The following is a 16,034-nucleotide window of genomic DNA, read 5'->3' as shown; positions in this document are numbered from 1 at the left end:
TGAATATTGTACTCAGTGAGTTTGAGCTAAAGTTTTTAAAGCTGAAAGCATTTTTGGGTATAACTGTTGTTCTGAAAACCATACAGTCTACCATCCTGTTATGCAATTTGTTTTCCAGAATCCAGTTAATTTTTATTTGTTTCTTCAGCTTAAGAACTCAGCTTGTGCCGGGCGGTGGTGGTGCATGCCTTTAATCCCAGCACTTGGGAGGCAGAGGCAGGTGGATTTCTGAGTTTGAGGCCAGCCTGGTCTACAGAGTGAGCTCCAGGACAGCCAGGGCTACACAGAGAAACCCTGTCTCGAACCCCCCCCCCCAAAAAAAAGAACTCAGCTTGAGAGCCAAGTGTGGTAGCACATACCCTTAGTCCCAGCAGAGGGACAGAGGGGAAGAGGGGCAGAGGGGCAGAGGAGGTAGAGGCAGAGGCAGAGGATGCAGAGGCAGACCCATGAGTTTGAGGCCAGCCTGGTCTACAGAGTGAATTCTAGGACAGCCAGGTCTTACATAGAGAAACCCAGTCTTTAAAAATGGGGTGGAAAGAGGCTGGAGAGATGGCTCTGCAGTCTTCCGGAGGTCCTGAGTTCAATTCCTAGCAACCACATGGTAGCTCACAATCATCTTTAATGGATCTGACGCCCTCTTCTGGTGTGTCTGAAGACAGCTACAGTGTACTCATATACATAAAATAAATAAATCTAAAAAAAAATGGGGTGAAAAAAAACAGGGTCTCGAAACTATCTCACACACACCCTGACCAAAACCCAAAAATAAAAACAAAGAAACAAAACAAAAAAAAACCCACCTCCCATCCCCCAACCCTACCCAGAGCTTTAAACATTCTACATGCAGGTCCAGCTAAGGAGCCAGTTCCAACTTCCTTTTATTCTTCTGGTTTGTTTTCAGTCTTTATTTTTGTGACTCTTCTTACACCCTGCCTGTCACCGGGGCTTCCAGTGGGGTTTCAGTCCATAGACACCTGAGGGTGGGTGGGGTGGGGTGGGAGGAGGCAGCCCTTATGGCAGAGGCATCACTCACAGTGGGAAACAAAGAGCAGGTGGCCTCAAACAGTGCCTCCTTCTAGAAGGGCAAGTTGGCAGGGGTCAATTTATAGCTCCAAATGTGACTCTTCAGTCAAGTTAGAACAAACAGCTACAATTATTTCTGCATTTTCTGGCTATCTTCCGATGTTTCCCCCTCTCTATTCTAAGCATGAACAAATTCTTCCAGAAGAAAAAGATTCCTCAGATTCCTCAGGCAGTCCCCTAGGGGAGAAAACCATCTCAGGAGTTTTTAGCTTTTCAGAGATGTGAGGAGCATATAAAAATTCTGTTGGGCAAAATGAATTCATATTTCATTTTTTACTGTTGAAGTTAATTCAGCATGCCATGACAGATGCCAATAACACGACATTTCCAGTTACTTTCCTTGGGCCACAGTTTATATTTGAAGGTTTTCTGCAAGAAGCCTGACAGTGGAGAATCAGGCAGGGACTGCTTTCTATAATTGGAAAGCCGGCAGCCACCTGAAGTCAGCAGCAAAGATCAACCCTGTGTTTCTAAATCAAGCCATCCTTAAAACTCAGTGTGCCAGGGGCTGGAGAGTACGCCCAGTGGTTAGAGCACTGACTGCTTTTACACAGGACTTGAGTTTTGTTCCCAGCACTTACACTGGGCAGCTCATTAACACCAATAATTCCAGCTCCAGAGGATACAATATCTGCTTCCAGCCTCCATGGATATGCCTTTCCCTCCTTCCCTCCCTCCCTCCCTCCCTCCCTCCCTCCCAACCTCCCTCCCTCCCTCCCTTCCTCCCTCCCTCCCTTCGTCCCTCCCTTCCCTCTCTCTATAGGGTAAGTATTGGTATGATTCCAGTTATATGAAATACTCTGAACAGTCAAATTCACTGAGGTGCAGAGAGTGGATCGGTGGTTCCCAGGGGCTGCTGGGAAAGTTTAGTGGGAGCATAGTTTCAATATGGGATAATGAAAGGTCCTAGAGACGCCCAGAAACGATGGTCATAAACACAAATGTACCGAATGCTACTGGATTGTTTCAAATGGCTAAAAATGCTGTTTTATGTTATGTTAATGTGGTTCCTCCCCTCAAAAGCAATTGAGCAAGCAAGCAAGCAAGCAAGCAAACACCACACAGAGTTAACTCTACCTGTAAACATCTTTTCTCCTCAAAGTCCCTAAGGAAGGGACTTTTAAGGTCTGAAGAGGACAAGGAGAAAGACAAGCAGGAGAGAGGAACTGTTGGGAGACGAGAGAACACTGGCTAAGAACCTTAGTTATAATTCACCAGAGCCGTGTGCCTTTGCTCTGAGTCCCCACTGCCAGTGTGCCTCCCAGTGCTCCTCTAGAGGCTCTGATTGCTTCCCCTAAAACAAAAGCATCTGCCACTGGTCAGCGGCTGCCTACAGAGGTGCCCAGTCCAGTGCTGGAGGGCTGCATACAGCACCTAGCAGAACAGAACCCTCTCCACTCCCTGATTTCCTCCGTCTTGCCCACTCCCCCTCTTATCACTCTGAAAGGGAGACAGAAGTGGGAGGGTCTCCATGTGAACCCCAGTTTTTAGCAAGGCCTTGAGAGTAAGCAGGCAGTAAACCCAGGGGTGATGCTGACGGTTCTATTTCTGTGTTACGTTTTAGTTTTACTAAGCAAACAATGGGATTGAGTAGATATAAGGGAAATGATTTTAATTTATAACTTAGTGTTTATATTGAAGGATGTGTGTCCCAGAGCACATAGGGAGGTCAGGGGACCACTTTGTGGAGTTGGTTCCCTCCTTTTATCTTGTGTGGGTTCTGGATATGGGACTCCAGGTTATCAGGTTTTGGTGGCAGGCACCCTAACCTGCTGAGCCATCTCTGCTTGGATGGTTTCTTTATTGGTCAGTTTCCCTCAGGATCCAATCTAGGGCCATGACTGCATATAGATGAGACGTCTCTGTGGCATCTTTAATCTGGAATTGGTCTCTCCTTTTCTCTGACTTCTGAAACTATGATTCCAGTTCTGAGTACACAGTGCACCAATAGACTGCTTACCTAGCATGTACAAGGCATGTGCAGAGTTCAAGTCCCAGTACCACCAAAAAAAAAAAAAAGAAAGAAAGAAAGAAAGAAAGAAAAAAGAAAAACAATGAAAAAAATTGAAAAAACCCCAAACCTTTGATCTTTCAAAGATTACAGGCCCATTGGTGTCTTTAGTAGACAGTTCCCTGAATTGGGCTTCTCTGACACTTCTTCATGATCAGAGTTAGGTAGACTCTCTTCTTCCAGGAATACCACATAAATGACATTGGGTTCTCAGTACATCCTACTCGGAAGAACATGTCAGGCTTCCCATTATTCATGGTGTCCCTTTAATTGCTGCTGTAAGGTGTGGTCCACCAAGTTTCTCTGCTATAAAGTTACCATTTTTTTCTTTGTAATTGATCAGTAATTTGTGAAGCTGTACTTTGTGGCTGTGTAAATGTCCTAGTCTTCAGCAAAGTGTCCCCTTTTAGTTACACATCAGTGAACCCCATTTCAACTTAGTCCTACTGTATTGGCTGCAAAATAGTGATTTGCCAACCGTATCAGTTTTTCCCCTCTGTCATTAGTTGGCATTCTACTGGGGGTGGTTGGGGTAGGGAGGGACTTCTCTTCCCAGCCCTCTGGCTAGCTAGCCAGCTGTTTCCAGTATGGACTCTTACTTTAATCATTAGGCTCTAATTAATTTTTCTCATAACTTACTTTGATGTTAAACGTGTCCCGGATTTGGCCCGAGGCAGCCTCTTCATCCTGCTTCCTGTGTCCTTTTGACATGTCTCCATTTATTTTGTATCATTTCGTAAGGACCCCCAGTAGAGGGATAAGATCATCAACCCACCCACAAAACCTGCGACCCAAAATGTCCTGCCTACAAGAAGTGCAGGAACAAAGATGGAGCAGAGACTGAGGGAATGGCCAACCAATGACTGCCCCAAACTGAGACCCATCCCATGGGCAAACACCAATCTCTGACACGATCAATAATACTTTGTTATGTTTGCAGACAGAGGCCTAGCATAACTGTCTTCTGAGAGGCTCCACCCCGCAGTTGCCCAAAACAGATGCAGAGATCCACAGCCAAACATTAGACAAAGCACGGTGAGTTTTGTGGAAAAGCTGGGGGAAGGATAAAGGAACCCACAGGGGAGAGGAATTCCACAAAAAAACCAACAGAGTCAACTAACCTGGACCCTTTGGGCTCTCAGAAACTGAACCACCAACCAAAGAGCATACACAGGCTGCTCTAGCCCCACTCCCACACATGTAGCAGATGTGCAGCTTAGTCTTCATACAGGTCCCCCAACAACTGGAGTGGGAGGCTTACCCTGACTCTGTTGCCAGCCTGTGGATCCTGTTATCCTAACTGGGCTGCCTTGTCTGGCCTCAGTGGGAGAGGATGCGCCTAGGCCTGCAGTGACTTGAGGTGCCAGGGTGGGTTGGTTCTTGGAGAAGAAGGGGAAGGGGAGTTGGAAAGGGGGTATGTGAAGGGGGGACTGGAAGGAGGAGGGGGCTGTGATCAGATGTAAAGTGAATAAATAAATAAATAAATAAATAGGAAAAAAAGAATGCAGTTTGGTCCAACATGATGTTGTAAGTCCCTCTTACACTCCCCTGCTCCCACCTTAAAATCAGACAATTCCTCCAAGAATCATAGTTCTTTTTTAGTAGACAATGAAATAAAGAATTCAAGATCTAGATTTTAGACTGACACTTAGGTAAGGTACATTAATAACTAAAAGGGTCTCTAAAAATTTTTCCACATTGTGGAGAGATGGCTCAGCAGAGCATTTGCTGCTCTTGCAGAGGACCCAGGTTTGTTTTCCAGCATTCAGGCTGGTCTCGAACTCCCCATGTAGCTGGAGGTAGCCTTGAACTCTAGCTCTTCCCCCATCTTCCCCTTCCCTAGTGCTGGGTATATAAGAATGCACAACCACACCTGCCAGAGTGCTGGGGACAGGAGGCACTGATTTGTGCGATGTGTGCATGCTAAGCAAGTTCTCGACTGGTTGAGCTGTGTTTCCCACCCTTAATAATCATCTTAAAGAAAAACATATCCAGGCTACATTCCAGAAGAATCCAACACGTGTTACTCCTTTGAGGTAGCGATTGTGACAATTGGACTTTTACTACCTTTGATTGCCTATACTGCAATAGGAATTGGACATGATCTCACTGAATATATCTGCTGTATTAACCCACTTAGAAAAACATGATTTAAAAAATTTGTTTTGAAAAGATGTGTGGTATGGAGGTGCACACCTTTAATCTCAACACTGGAGAGGCAGAGACAGGTAGATCTATGCATTCAAGGCAAGCCTGGTCTACAAAGCAAGTCAAGTGTAAATCCTCTCCAAGGAGATTTGTCTTTATTTAAGGCCTCAAAAACTTCCACAAATGACTTTGCCTGATCCACTCACACGCCCTGATACTCTCTTGCAGTGTATTCTGATTGCTCCTTTTCTGTTGCTTTGATTTAAATAAAGTTTCCTTGCTACTTTTCCCACATAATAACATACCACAGATATAATTCCAGGAAATTTAACACATAACTATCAAATGCCACATGCCTGGAGCATATGCAAGGACCAAGGGAGACAGTCAACAATAAAAGACTTTTGCTGTAGATACATAAGGCCTTAAACAAAAAGCTATAACAGTTTATAAAACCACAGTCATTGAAGAAGACTTAAGCAGATGGAAAGATAAGTCATGCTCAAACCTTGAAGTTAAGCACAGCAGTGCACACTTAGAAGGACATGGAAGCAGGAGGATCAGGAGTTCAAGGTTATCTTAGGCTACACACAGAGTTTGAAACCACCCTGGGCTACAAGAGTACATGAAGCAGCACTCTATCTCTGTGTTTGTCTTTGTTTCTGTCTCTTTCTATATATAATATAACATATACAATACATGCATATTACATGTCTATAAAAATAAAGAGCCTACTTATTTTCATAATCCCCTATACATTCTATGCAATTCTAGTGGAAACCTCATTAGGAATTTTTATGTAACTGGAGACACTGAGTCTAAGATTACGTCAAAAATAAAAAAGGAATGAATCAAGGCATTCATGTGTGTGTGGTGTTCCTGTTTGCCAGGTGTTAGTGGAAGGGTTTGGGAAGCATAGAGTCCAGAGTCAGCATCAAGTGTCTTCCTCAATCGTTCACCAATTTCTTTTTTAAGACAGCGTCTCACAGAACCCACACTTCTCTGGTTCAGCTAGCCTAGCTGGCCACCACATCCTGGGGACCCTCCTGTCCCAACCTCCCCAGCACTGAGATTATAGACACATGCTACCATGCCTGGCTTTTTGTTTTGTTTTTAACTTGGGTTCCAGGGATCTAAACTCTCATTCTCATGTTAGTGTGAAAAGCACTTTACCCACTAAGCCATCTCCCTGGCCCTTGAGAGATACGTAAAAGAGGAGATGAGATTCTTGAAGGGTGAGACATGTCCTATGAACTATCAATTATTACTACAAAGCTATGGGAATTAATACACTGGTACGAAGATAGATACATTGACCTTGCTGTGACAGAATAGTAAGCTAGCTCAGAAACAGAGCAGGCATTGGTAGGAACTAGATATAGAAGAAATTGAGCATGTTCACAAGGCTCGTACAAGGTCAAGCCAGTAGCTTGCCAGTTTGGAGAAGGAAGGGCTCACAAGCCTCTACCCCAGCTGAGGACCTATTGATGGTTGATGGGTGATGGGGAAGGAAAAGCAGGTTTTCCTTAAGGGTGTGGCCCTAGGGCTGACCATCCAGTGGATGACATCACACCTATGAGCAACACAATACATGACGCTGGGACAGGAGCTGGGGAGTGGCTCTGAGTGGAGGAAAGAAGAGACTGGGATGTGTGTGTGTGAACATGATTAAAATACACTGCATTCACATGTGAAATTCTCCAAGAATTAATAAAATTATATTTTTTAAAAGAGAAATTTGGCATGGCAGATAGCATAAGAAACTGGAGCGAGACAATTGGTTAACATGTATTAAAGTCAATGTCAAAGTAGAAGGCAGACATGGTGGTTCACACTTGTAATGCCAGAATTCAGAGTGCTGAGGCAGGAGGTTGATCAAGCCTACATAGCAAGACTCTGTCAAAATCAATCAATCAAATCAATTGATTAATTAATTAAACCTGAAACTAGGCTTTGAGAGATAGCCCAGCAGGTCAAAGAACATATTTCTCTTAAAGAGAGACTGCGTTCTGTTCTTAGCACCTACCTTAGGCAGCTCACAACTGCCTATAGTGCCAGTTAGAGGAGCTCTGATGCCCTCTTCTGGCCTCCTCAGGTAACTTGATTCATATCCATGCACACACACACACACACACACACACACACACACACACACACAGTAAAAAAATACAAAACCCCCCAAAACTTGAAAAAAAAAAAAGACCCAAACCTTTAAGAGGATGCACTAGATTGTATATTTCTGATGTCGGGGAAAGAATTTTTAAAACAAGAAATAAAAAGGGGGAAGCAAAAGGGAAAATATCAACAAAATCACTAGTGTTCAAATTAAACTTTGTGTTTTAATGTCTCAGTGAGTAAAGATGCCTGCTACCAAAACTACCAGTTTGAGTTCAGTCCCCGGAACCCACACAGTGGACAGGAAAACCAGCTCCTGCAAGCTGTATTCCAGACCCTCCGTACTCACAGTGGAACCAGCATCTACATGCAAAGACATACAAAACAAATTAATCAAGTAAAATGCAATTTAGATTTTCTTTTTGTTAAAAGAACTTTGTTCAAAAAGATAACATCAAGATCAGAAGACAAAAATCTTATATTGGGAGAGGCTACCTGCAATATATGTAACCGATAAAATACCTAAAATATCCAACATATATGAAGAACATTCCTAGCAACTAATCAAGACAGAGATAAATAAAGGGAGACAGAGAGACCAACAGAAAGTAAACCAATGACACAAATAAATAGACCACAGGAAAGTTTATGAATAACAAATAATCCAGGAAAAGATGATCAACCTCAGCAGTGTTAGGAAATAAAAATTTAGGTGGCACCATGATTTCTCCTTATGTGCTTGACTGGGAAACAATGGATTCTACCCAGTGGGAGGAGGTTGGTGCAGACGTCCCCAAGGCGCTGTCCTACAGTGCTGACCTGTTGACTATCACAACTACTTTAGAAAGAGTCGACACTATTTTATGAAGTTGAACATTTGTGTATTCTCTGGGACAAAGCACATACATCTGTAGTAAATATTCTAGAAAAAGTTGTGCACACCTGTAACACTAGCACTTGGGGAGGAGGGCTGGTAATGGGGAAGAAGGAACAAACAAAATCAAAAGCCAAAGTCCCGGAAGCCCTAAAATACAAACACCAGTTCTGCTCAAATTAGCAGAAACATGCGTAACAGACGTAACTCAGTGGTAGTGCCCTTACCTGATACACATGAGCCTCGGTGCTGGATTACAGCTCACCACCACACACACACCGGCACACTATTTTTACAAAGCTCAAAGTTAAGCCTGTCACCATGTGGCTAAAGGTACTTGCTGCCAAGCCCAGTGACCTGCATTTGATCTGAATGACCCAGACAGTAGAAGAGACCCCCAACTCCTGCAAGGTGTCCTCTGACCTCATATTTGAGCTGTTGTCCTCATCCCTGACCCCTAATAAACAAACAAACAAACAAACAAACAAACAAACAAACAAATGTAACTCTAAAAAAAAACTTTTAAAAGATCAAAAGTAGGCAAAGGTAAAATAGTTAAAAGATTTTTTTTCAAAGAATATAAACAAAACAGAAAATTACTGTTTCTAATGGGGGAAAGGGGATGACGACTGAAACTAACATAAAGTTCAGGTAGATTCCCCTTCCACGGAGGGCAGGCTAGCAGGGAAGGAAGGAACACATGACCGTGGGACAGCAGGGACTGGGGTGCAGCCACTGCAGGAGGTGCTGAGGTTGTGTGCATGCTTCTGAAGTTGCCTTGGTGTTTTCCATGTGACATCACTGACTTTTGTGCTGGATAAATGTTTGGGAGCTGTCTTTTGCAGGACAGGAAGTCAAGCAGCATTCCTAGTGTCTCTACCTTCCCTTTCACCAGCTGTGACAACAAAGATTCTCCAGACATTACCAAGTGTCCTCTGGTAGGCGGAATAAAATGACCCATATGTACACGTGTGTGTGTGTGTGTGTGTGTGTATAACTGTGTTAAATATTCTATAATAAAACAAGGTTTCAAATTGATGGGTAGAAGGTCCTCCACTGTCTGGGAAACACAAGCGGGAAGGCATCATTTAGAGCAGAGACCGGCAGAGCCTGCTGAAGGCCTTTGAAGTCGAACCTGCAGAACAGAGAGGCTGGCAGCTCCAGGGCAGTTGAGTAGCAGGTGACTGCTCTGGAAATGGCGGTCAGTTTCAGAAGCCTCCAACTAGTTACAGTGGGGGGAAATGTCTTCATTTCTTAATTCTTTGAGAAACCTGAAGGTTTAATCCTGCTTAAAAATTACCTGCTTAATTAAAAAAAAAATCTATTGTTGACTTGCGCTGCAGACACTGGACTGAGATGATTTGAGCTGGGTCTGATCTGAAGGCTTCCTGCCCTGAAGATGAATTGTTACAGTACAGGAAGGTGCTATGCAGGCTGCTAAGGGAGGGAGGCAGGGATAGTCTTGCCCAGCTGAGATATCTGTGATCCAGAACAATGACTAGCAGCTCAAGCTGTCCCTAAGGGTGCCATAGTGCCATGCATCTCTTGGCAGCAACCAACACAACAGCTCTCTCACTGGACTTAAGGCCTGCTTAACAGGAAGGAAACCATGCTGGAGCTAAAAACCTAGTCAACCACTGAGGCTAGTGAGGTCATGGATCTTAGAGAAGAACCTACTAACCTCATTTTATTAAATGCTTAACTGCATTCTAAATACTTTTTTTTTTAAAGATTTATTTATTATTATATATGAATACACTGTAGCTGTCTTCAGACAAACCAGAAGAGGTCATCAGATCTCATTACAGATGGTTGTGAGCCACCATGTGGTTTCTGGGATTTGAACTCAGGACCTCTGGAAGTGCAGTCAGTGCTCTTAACCACTGAGCCATCTCTCCAGCCCCTAAATACTTTTTTTAAGTTATATTTTTTTAAAAGATTTATTTATTTATTTTTAATTTATATGAGTACACTGTCACCATTTTCAGACACACCAGAAGAGATCTCATTACAGGTGGTTATGAGCCACCATGTGGTTGCTGGGAATTGAATTCAGGACCTCTAGAAGAGCAGGCAGTGCTCTTAATCACTGAGCCATCTTTCCAGCACGCATTCTAAATACTTGTACTCACAAATAACTGTAGCTCTTATCCCACATCAAAGAAGCTTGTCTTTGCAACAAACAGATAGACCGTTACAACTGTAAGGCTGCAGAGAATAGTGGATCAAGGGTGCCTAGCCCCACCTACAACACAGCTCCTATATCTGAAGCGCAGGCAGCATGGAGAAAGAGGGCAGAGAGACCAGTAAGAACCAGAGGACCGGGAAGTCTGCTGTGAGCTGGTGTCTCCTAGAAATAACAATAAAGCTTTACCTCACAACCCTTCAATGATATGGCTGCTTAATGATAATGTGCTGCTTAATGAAACAAGACCGTCAACACGCCAACAGGAATGTGAACACGGAAGGAGCAAGTCTCACAGGCCCAACTCTTAGACAGGAAACCACAGGCAACTAAGAAATGGAGCTGAGAGCTGGAAAATTAGCCTTCCTCTGGAATTAGACCCCTAATTGGTTATCCAGTACCAAGTGGTCAGCCCTGAACTCATATACATACAAGCAACATTGCATGAACTCAGCAGGTTGTATTTACATATTTAAGATATATAGATAAATATTATATATCTAAGATACATATTTTATATATACATATTGAGATACATATATAAGGTACAGACACACACATATATATCAACATATTCTTACATATATGTAAGAATAATTAAAGAAAAGGAGGCCATGATTTTGTGAGGGGATGAGGAGAGAAACATAAGGGGGGTTGAAATGAGAAAAGGAAAGGGAAATGATGTAATTATATTTAATCCATTTTTTAAAACTCTTCAGTATCCAAATAAAAAGAAAGTGCTGTTTGTCACATTCAAATCAAATAACAGTTGGACTTTGAAAACAAAATTTTGAAGACAAAAACACTATTATTGGTTTTTTAAAAATAGAGACCATAAAGCCTTGGAAGAGGTCCATATATTTTATTACCTTTGAGCAGTTGGCTTGGCCTGTTAGGTCACTACACATCTGATGTGGTCCTCACATAACTGGGAGAGCTCTAGAAGCTAATGGGGATGGCAGACGGCTCCATGGGTAATAGAGCCTGTTGCAAAGCCTGACAACTTGAGTCTGGTTCCCCAGAACCCCCATAGTGAAGAGAGAACTGACTCACTTGTCCTCTGACAACAGGAAAGCTAGGAGGGGTATAATGACAGAGCACTGGGGACTTACCTTGGGTAAGTCCCCTTTGGACCATTGTTTCTTTAACAATAAAAACAACAAAAAAACAAATAAGACGTGTATTGCAGAGTACCTGATGTTTCAACATTGCAATGCACAAACAATGATTATATGTCTTAGAATATCTGTGTTAAGATGAACACAGGTGGCAAGGCCACCATCACGGGCATCTTCATTTTTTGGGCGCTAGTTCTTACCAGATGTCTAGCTCAGAGGAGTACTCAGTGGCTCCCAGCAAAGCGTCAGGTGGCCGGTACCAGAGTGTCACCACTTCTGAAGAGTATGTCTGGCTGGGAATGGATTTGGCTCGAGCAAGACCTGTGCAAAGAGGATGAAGATAGCACCCGTTGTCCTGGGTTTTTCTGGGAGGCACTGTACCAGGGAGTGTGTAAATGGCAGAGTAAACAAAACAAAGGGTAACACGCCAATGGCGGGTCCTCTCACCAGAAGCACTCAACTAGCCTGAGGTTTGTGTATATTGCAGCAAGGTTCCTTAGCTTTGGCCTGCTCTGTAACTAGATGAGGCAGCCAAGTACGGTCAGTTGACTCAGTTCTTGCCTACTTGGTATGAACAGAGGTGATGCTGAACCTCCAGGTCATGCCCTTAGTGGATGGCTGTGGCTTCTGCTTCCTCCTTCTCTTTGCTCTGAGCTATGATGAGCCGGGGGTGACAACGATGCTGAAGTATCTGGGTAATATCTGTAGGATGGTGGAGCCACGTGACAGGTGAAGGCTGGGCCACGACACTATGGGCTACCACGACAGCTCGGACTGTTCTGGTGAGTAAGAACACTGTACTGCTGTACCGTGGGTCTCTACAGTGAAACAACTTGGTTCAGGATGAATACATATCTGCTTTACATTTCTGTAGTCTAGGACACTTTCTACCAGTTTAGTAGAAAAGGAGAGAGGACCGTTGGTCCAAATTAGCAGCCCGAGGTCACTTACTCTCAAGTGCTTCTCTGCAAACCAAGAATGTGAGTCACTGGCCTGTCTCCCAGAACAGCAGTGGCCACGCTGGGGAAACCTTAACAAGAGGAGTTGTCTTGTGGAGAGTTGGTGGATGGCTATGTGCTAAATGTGCATGTATTGGAATGAGCCATCACAACGAAGCAAAGTCCTCCGGATATCACTTGACATCCTCCAACAAAGAAGACTGGTTTCTTGTCTCATGAGAACCAATGTGTCAGAGCTGGGGAGGCAGTCCAGTGGTAGAGCAATTTCCTAACATACACAAAGACCAGTGTCTAAAACAAGCAAACGAGCAAAACCCAAAAAGATCAAACCAAACAAATAAAACACTAGACCACGTGTGTCAGCCCAGTGTGGTGGTACATACTTGTAATCTCTGCACTTGGGAGACAGAGCCAGGAGGATTGCTGCTAGTTTAAGGCCAAGCCTGGTCTACACGGTAGGTTTTAGGTCAACCAGGGCTACATAGTGAAATCCCATCTTTAAAAACTTACTGAACATTTAGTACTACACTAGGAATATAATGATAAGCAAAATCAGACTCTCAACTACCTGCTAATGAAGAATAAAATCTAAGATTACATATAAATATCTATGTATATTATATGTTTATGAATTTCTGTATTACATCTCTGTGAATATAAACCATGATGCATGCTAAAATAGAAAGACAGAGTTATAGAGGAATGTAGTCAAGCTGATGTTGACATTTAAGAGCACAGAACAAGTGTCATTTTCATTTACGCTGAAGGCCATGCTACATTCTAGGGTCAACGTCTCTGTTCTGCCATCCTGGGTTAGTGATCTGACAGAGTTGTCATTATCCACTTAGATATAGAGACATTTCCTAAGTACAGTCTACTCCACAGATGTCACTACATCAAACACAACATTGGGGTGGTATGAGGACCTATTTCAGGCCTCTGGCTAAATGAGTCTTAATGGAATTTGAAGAAACTTCCACACTCTCCCTCCCTCTTGCCTCTCATTTCCTGTCTGTCAGTTTGACATCTGCACACAGCATCACCTTCTTGGGCTCTAGCTTTCAAAGGGCAAGCCTAGCCTATGCCTCAAACAAGGGCATACAAAAGATTCGTTGTTCATAGGCCAGAAGGAGACCTGAGGGGCGACTCACCAAAATCAGCCAGTTTGAGCTCTCCCAGGTGGCTGAGGAGCAAGTTCTGAGGTTTCAGGTCCCTGTGGAGAACACGCTGGTGGTGGATGTAGGCCAGGCCCCGCAGAAGCTGAAACATGAAAAGCTGGAAGAAATGAACACCATACCTAAGGACATTTGAAACACTGAGTTGTAAATCAAAAACACTCCTCTAAAAGAATATAGTGAAAGTGTCTCTTGAGAGATGATAGCAGAGAGAAGGAGAGAGAAATTTTTTAGAATTGTTGAGAAAAGGGGTATTTCAAGTAGACTGCATCTCAAACAAAGAATTCTGGCTTTTCCTGCCACCTTGTTCCCTTAATACTGAAGGAGTTGCCCTTCCCTGAAAATCTAAAGTGAAACCTTGAGGTATCCTTAGACGCACTTGTATTAGTTTAGATGTGAAAGATAATATTTTTCCCACAGATGAACTTGGCACGTCAGGTCAAAGCTGACCTGGAAATAATAGCCTGAGGTCTGCAATTGCTTCGTTTTCAGGCTTTGTTACAAAACCTTGTAAATCTGTGATACCAGGAGACATAACTGAGAAATCAATTTTAAATGGTATTAAGAAATAAAGTGAGGCTGGAAAGTTGGCTCAGAGCTTAAAAGTGCTGGTTGCTCTTCCAGAAGTCCCAGGTTCAATTCCTAGCACCTACATTGCAGCTTGCAACTGTCTGTAACTCCAGTTCCAGAGGATTTGGCACCTTCACACAGACATGTATGCAGACAAAACATCAATGCATTTAAAAGTAAATAAACCAGCCGGGCAGTGGTGGCGCACACCTTTAATCCCAGCACTTGGGAGGCAGAGGCAGGCAGATTTCTGAGTTTGAGAGTTCGAGGCTAGCCTGCTCTACAGAGTGAGTTCCAGGACAGCCAGGGCTACACAGAGAAACCCTGTCTCGAAAAATCAAACCAAAAAAAAAAAAAAAAAAGTAAAAAAACCTTAAAAAAAAAAAAAGGAAGAAATGAAGGAGAGGGTGTGGTGGCTCAGTAAGTAAAGGCACTCTCTGTGCAAGCCTAGAACCCTCTGCTCAGTACCCAGAAACCACATCCAGGTGGAAGGAGAGAATCGACTCCACAAAGCTGTCTTCTCACCACGATTCCATACACACACACAAGTGATGGATATTTGTTTTATTTTTAGGTATGAGAAAAAGAAATAAAGGAATCACTGTCTTCATAAATTATTTTTAAACCCTTAAATTCAAAGTTGAAAATAAGGGAAATATCTAGTATGTGTTAGGGAAGAGAGCCAGCTACCAGTGTCAAGCAGAGACAGAGATGCTTAGTGGGTCAGCAGAGTGCCTGGATGTAGACACTGTACACTAATTAGCCACCTCCCTCCTACTTGGTGTTCAGTCCCTCTCCTCTCTGCCTCCGCAGACTCCTCCTCCCTTTGTAAGTGGTAAAGCCCAGTGGTATTTAAGTACGGTATTTCACAGCATCTTAAAACTCTAGCCTTACCAAACCTCACCACCCACTCCCGTTTCCACCCCCTCAAGCCAGTTTCTTCCTCCAACACATACTGTAGAGCCAAACCTGAAGGAGCTTTCACAATTAATGTCAAGCCAGATCTTGGCTCCTTGTTCCAGAGCAGCTTTCCACACCCCAGAGTTTAGGTGTGATGAAGTAATTCTGTTGAGTTAGTGCTGTCTGGGATACAAGTCCCTCAAAGCCACAACTGGCGTCTTAGCACTTGAGAGGTTGAAGCAGGAGGATAACATGTTTGTAAGTTTAAGGGATAGCCTACATATTAAGACATCATCTTTAAAAAAAAAAAAAAACAGATAAAGAACAGAGCAGAAAACAAAAGAAAAAGCACAAAGACAGATTACAATGGGATCAACCAAGTCTAGACAGAGAAGGCCATGATCCTCTACTTCTGAAGTGTCTATCCTTGAGCTTTCTTCCATCAGGAATCAGAAACAAGGCACTAGGGAGATGGCTGAGTCAGCAAAGTGCTTACTGTGCGAGTGTGAGGACCTGAGTCTAGAGCTCCAGTGTCCACATGACAGCCAGGGTGTGGCAGCATGCACCTATAATCTCAGTGCTGGACTGGCAGAGACACAAGGATCCCCAGAGCTCATGGACAAGCTAGTCTGGTTGAATCATGAGTTCCAGGTTCAGTGACAGGTCTTGTCTTTTAAAAAATCAGGAAGTGTGTGGTGTTTTGAATAATAACAGCCCCCCCCCCCGTAGGCTCATATATTTGAATGCTTAGCCACCAGGGAATAGCACAATTTGAAAATATTAAAAGAATTATGAGGGGTGGCCTTGTCGGAGGAATTGTGTCACTAGGGGTGGGCTTTGGGGTTTCAAAAGCACACACAAGGTGTATTCTCTCTCTCTCTCCCTCTCTCTCTCTC

The 16,034-nt window shown here is 43.5% G+C and overlaps 1 protein-coding gene across 2 annotated transcripts in view; it reads right to left on the bottom strand.

The window, feature by feature from the left end:
* The window catches only part of Cdk15 (cyclin dependent kinase 15), a 96,599-nt gene that overhangs the window by 49,825 nt on the left and 30,740 nt on the right, over nt 1-16,034 (bottom strand). For both annotated transcript variants that reach the window (XM_028765761.1, XM_028765762.1), the window contains exons 7-8: nt 13,645-13,768; nt 11,735-11,855 (exon numbers count right to left, since the gene is read on the bottom strand). In XM_028765761.1, the coding sequence (XP_028621594.1) occupies nt 11,735-11,855; nt 13,645-13,768 (245 nt within the window). The remainder of the gene's footprint in view (nt 1-11,734; nt 11,856-13,644; nt 13,769-16,034) is intronic.

The sequence above is a fragment of the Grammomys surdaster genome, unplaced genomic scaffold (genome assembly GCF_004785775.1).
Source record: "Grammomys surdaster isolate TR1022 unplaced genomic scaffold, NIH_TR_1.0 165, whole genome shotgun sequence".
NCBI lineage: Eukaryota > Metazoa > Chordata > Mammalia > Rodentia > Muridae > Grammomys > Grammomys surdaster.
This window is presented reverse-complemented; position numbering and strand designations above follow the sequence as displayed.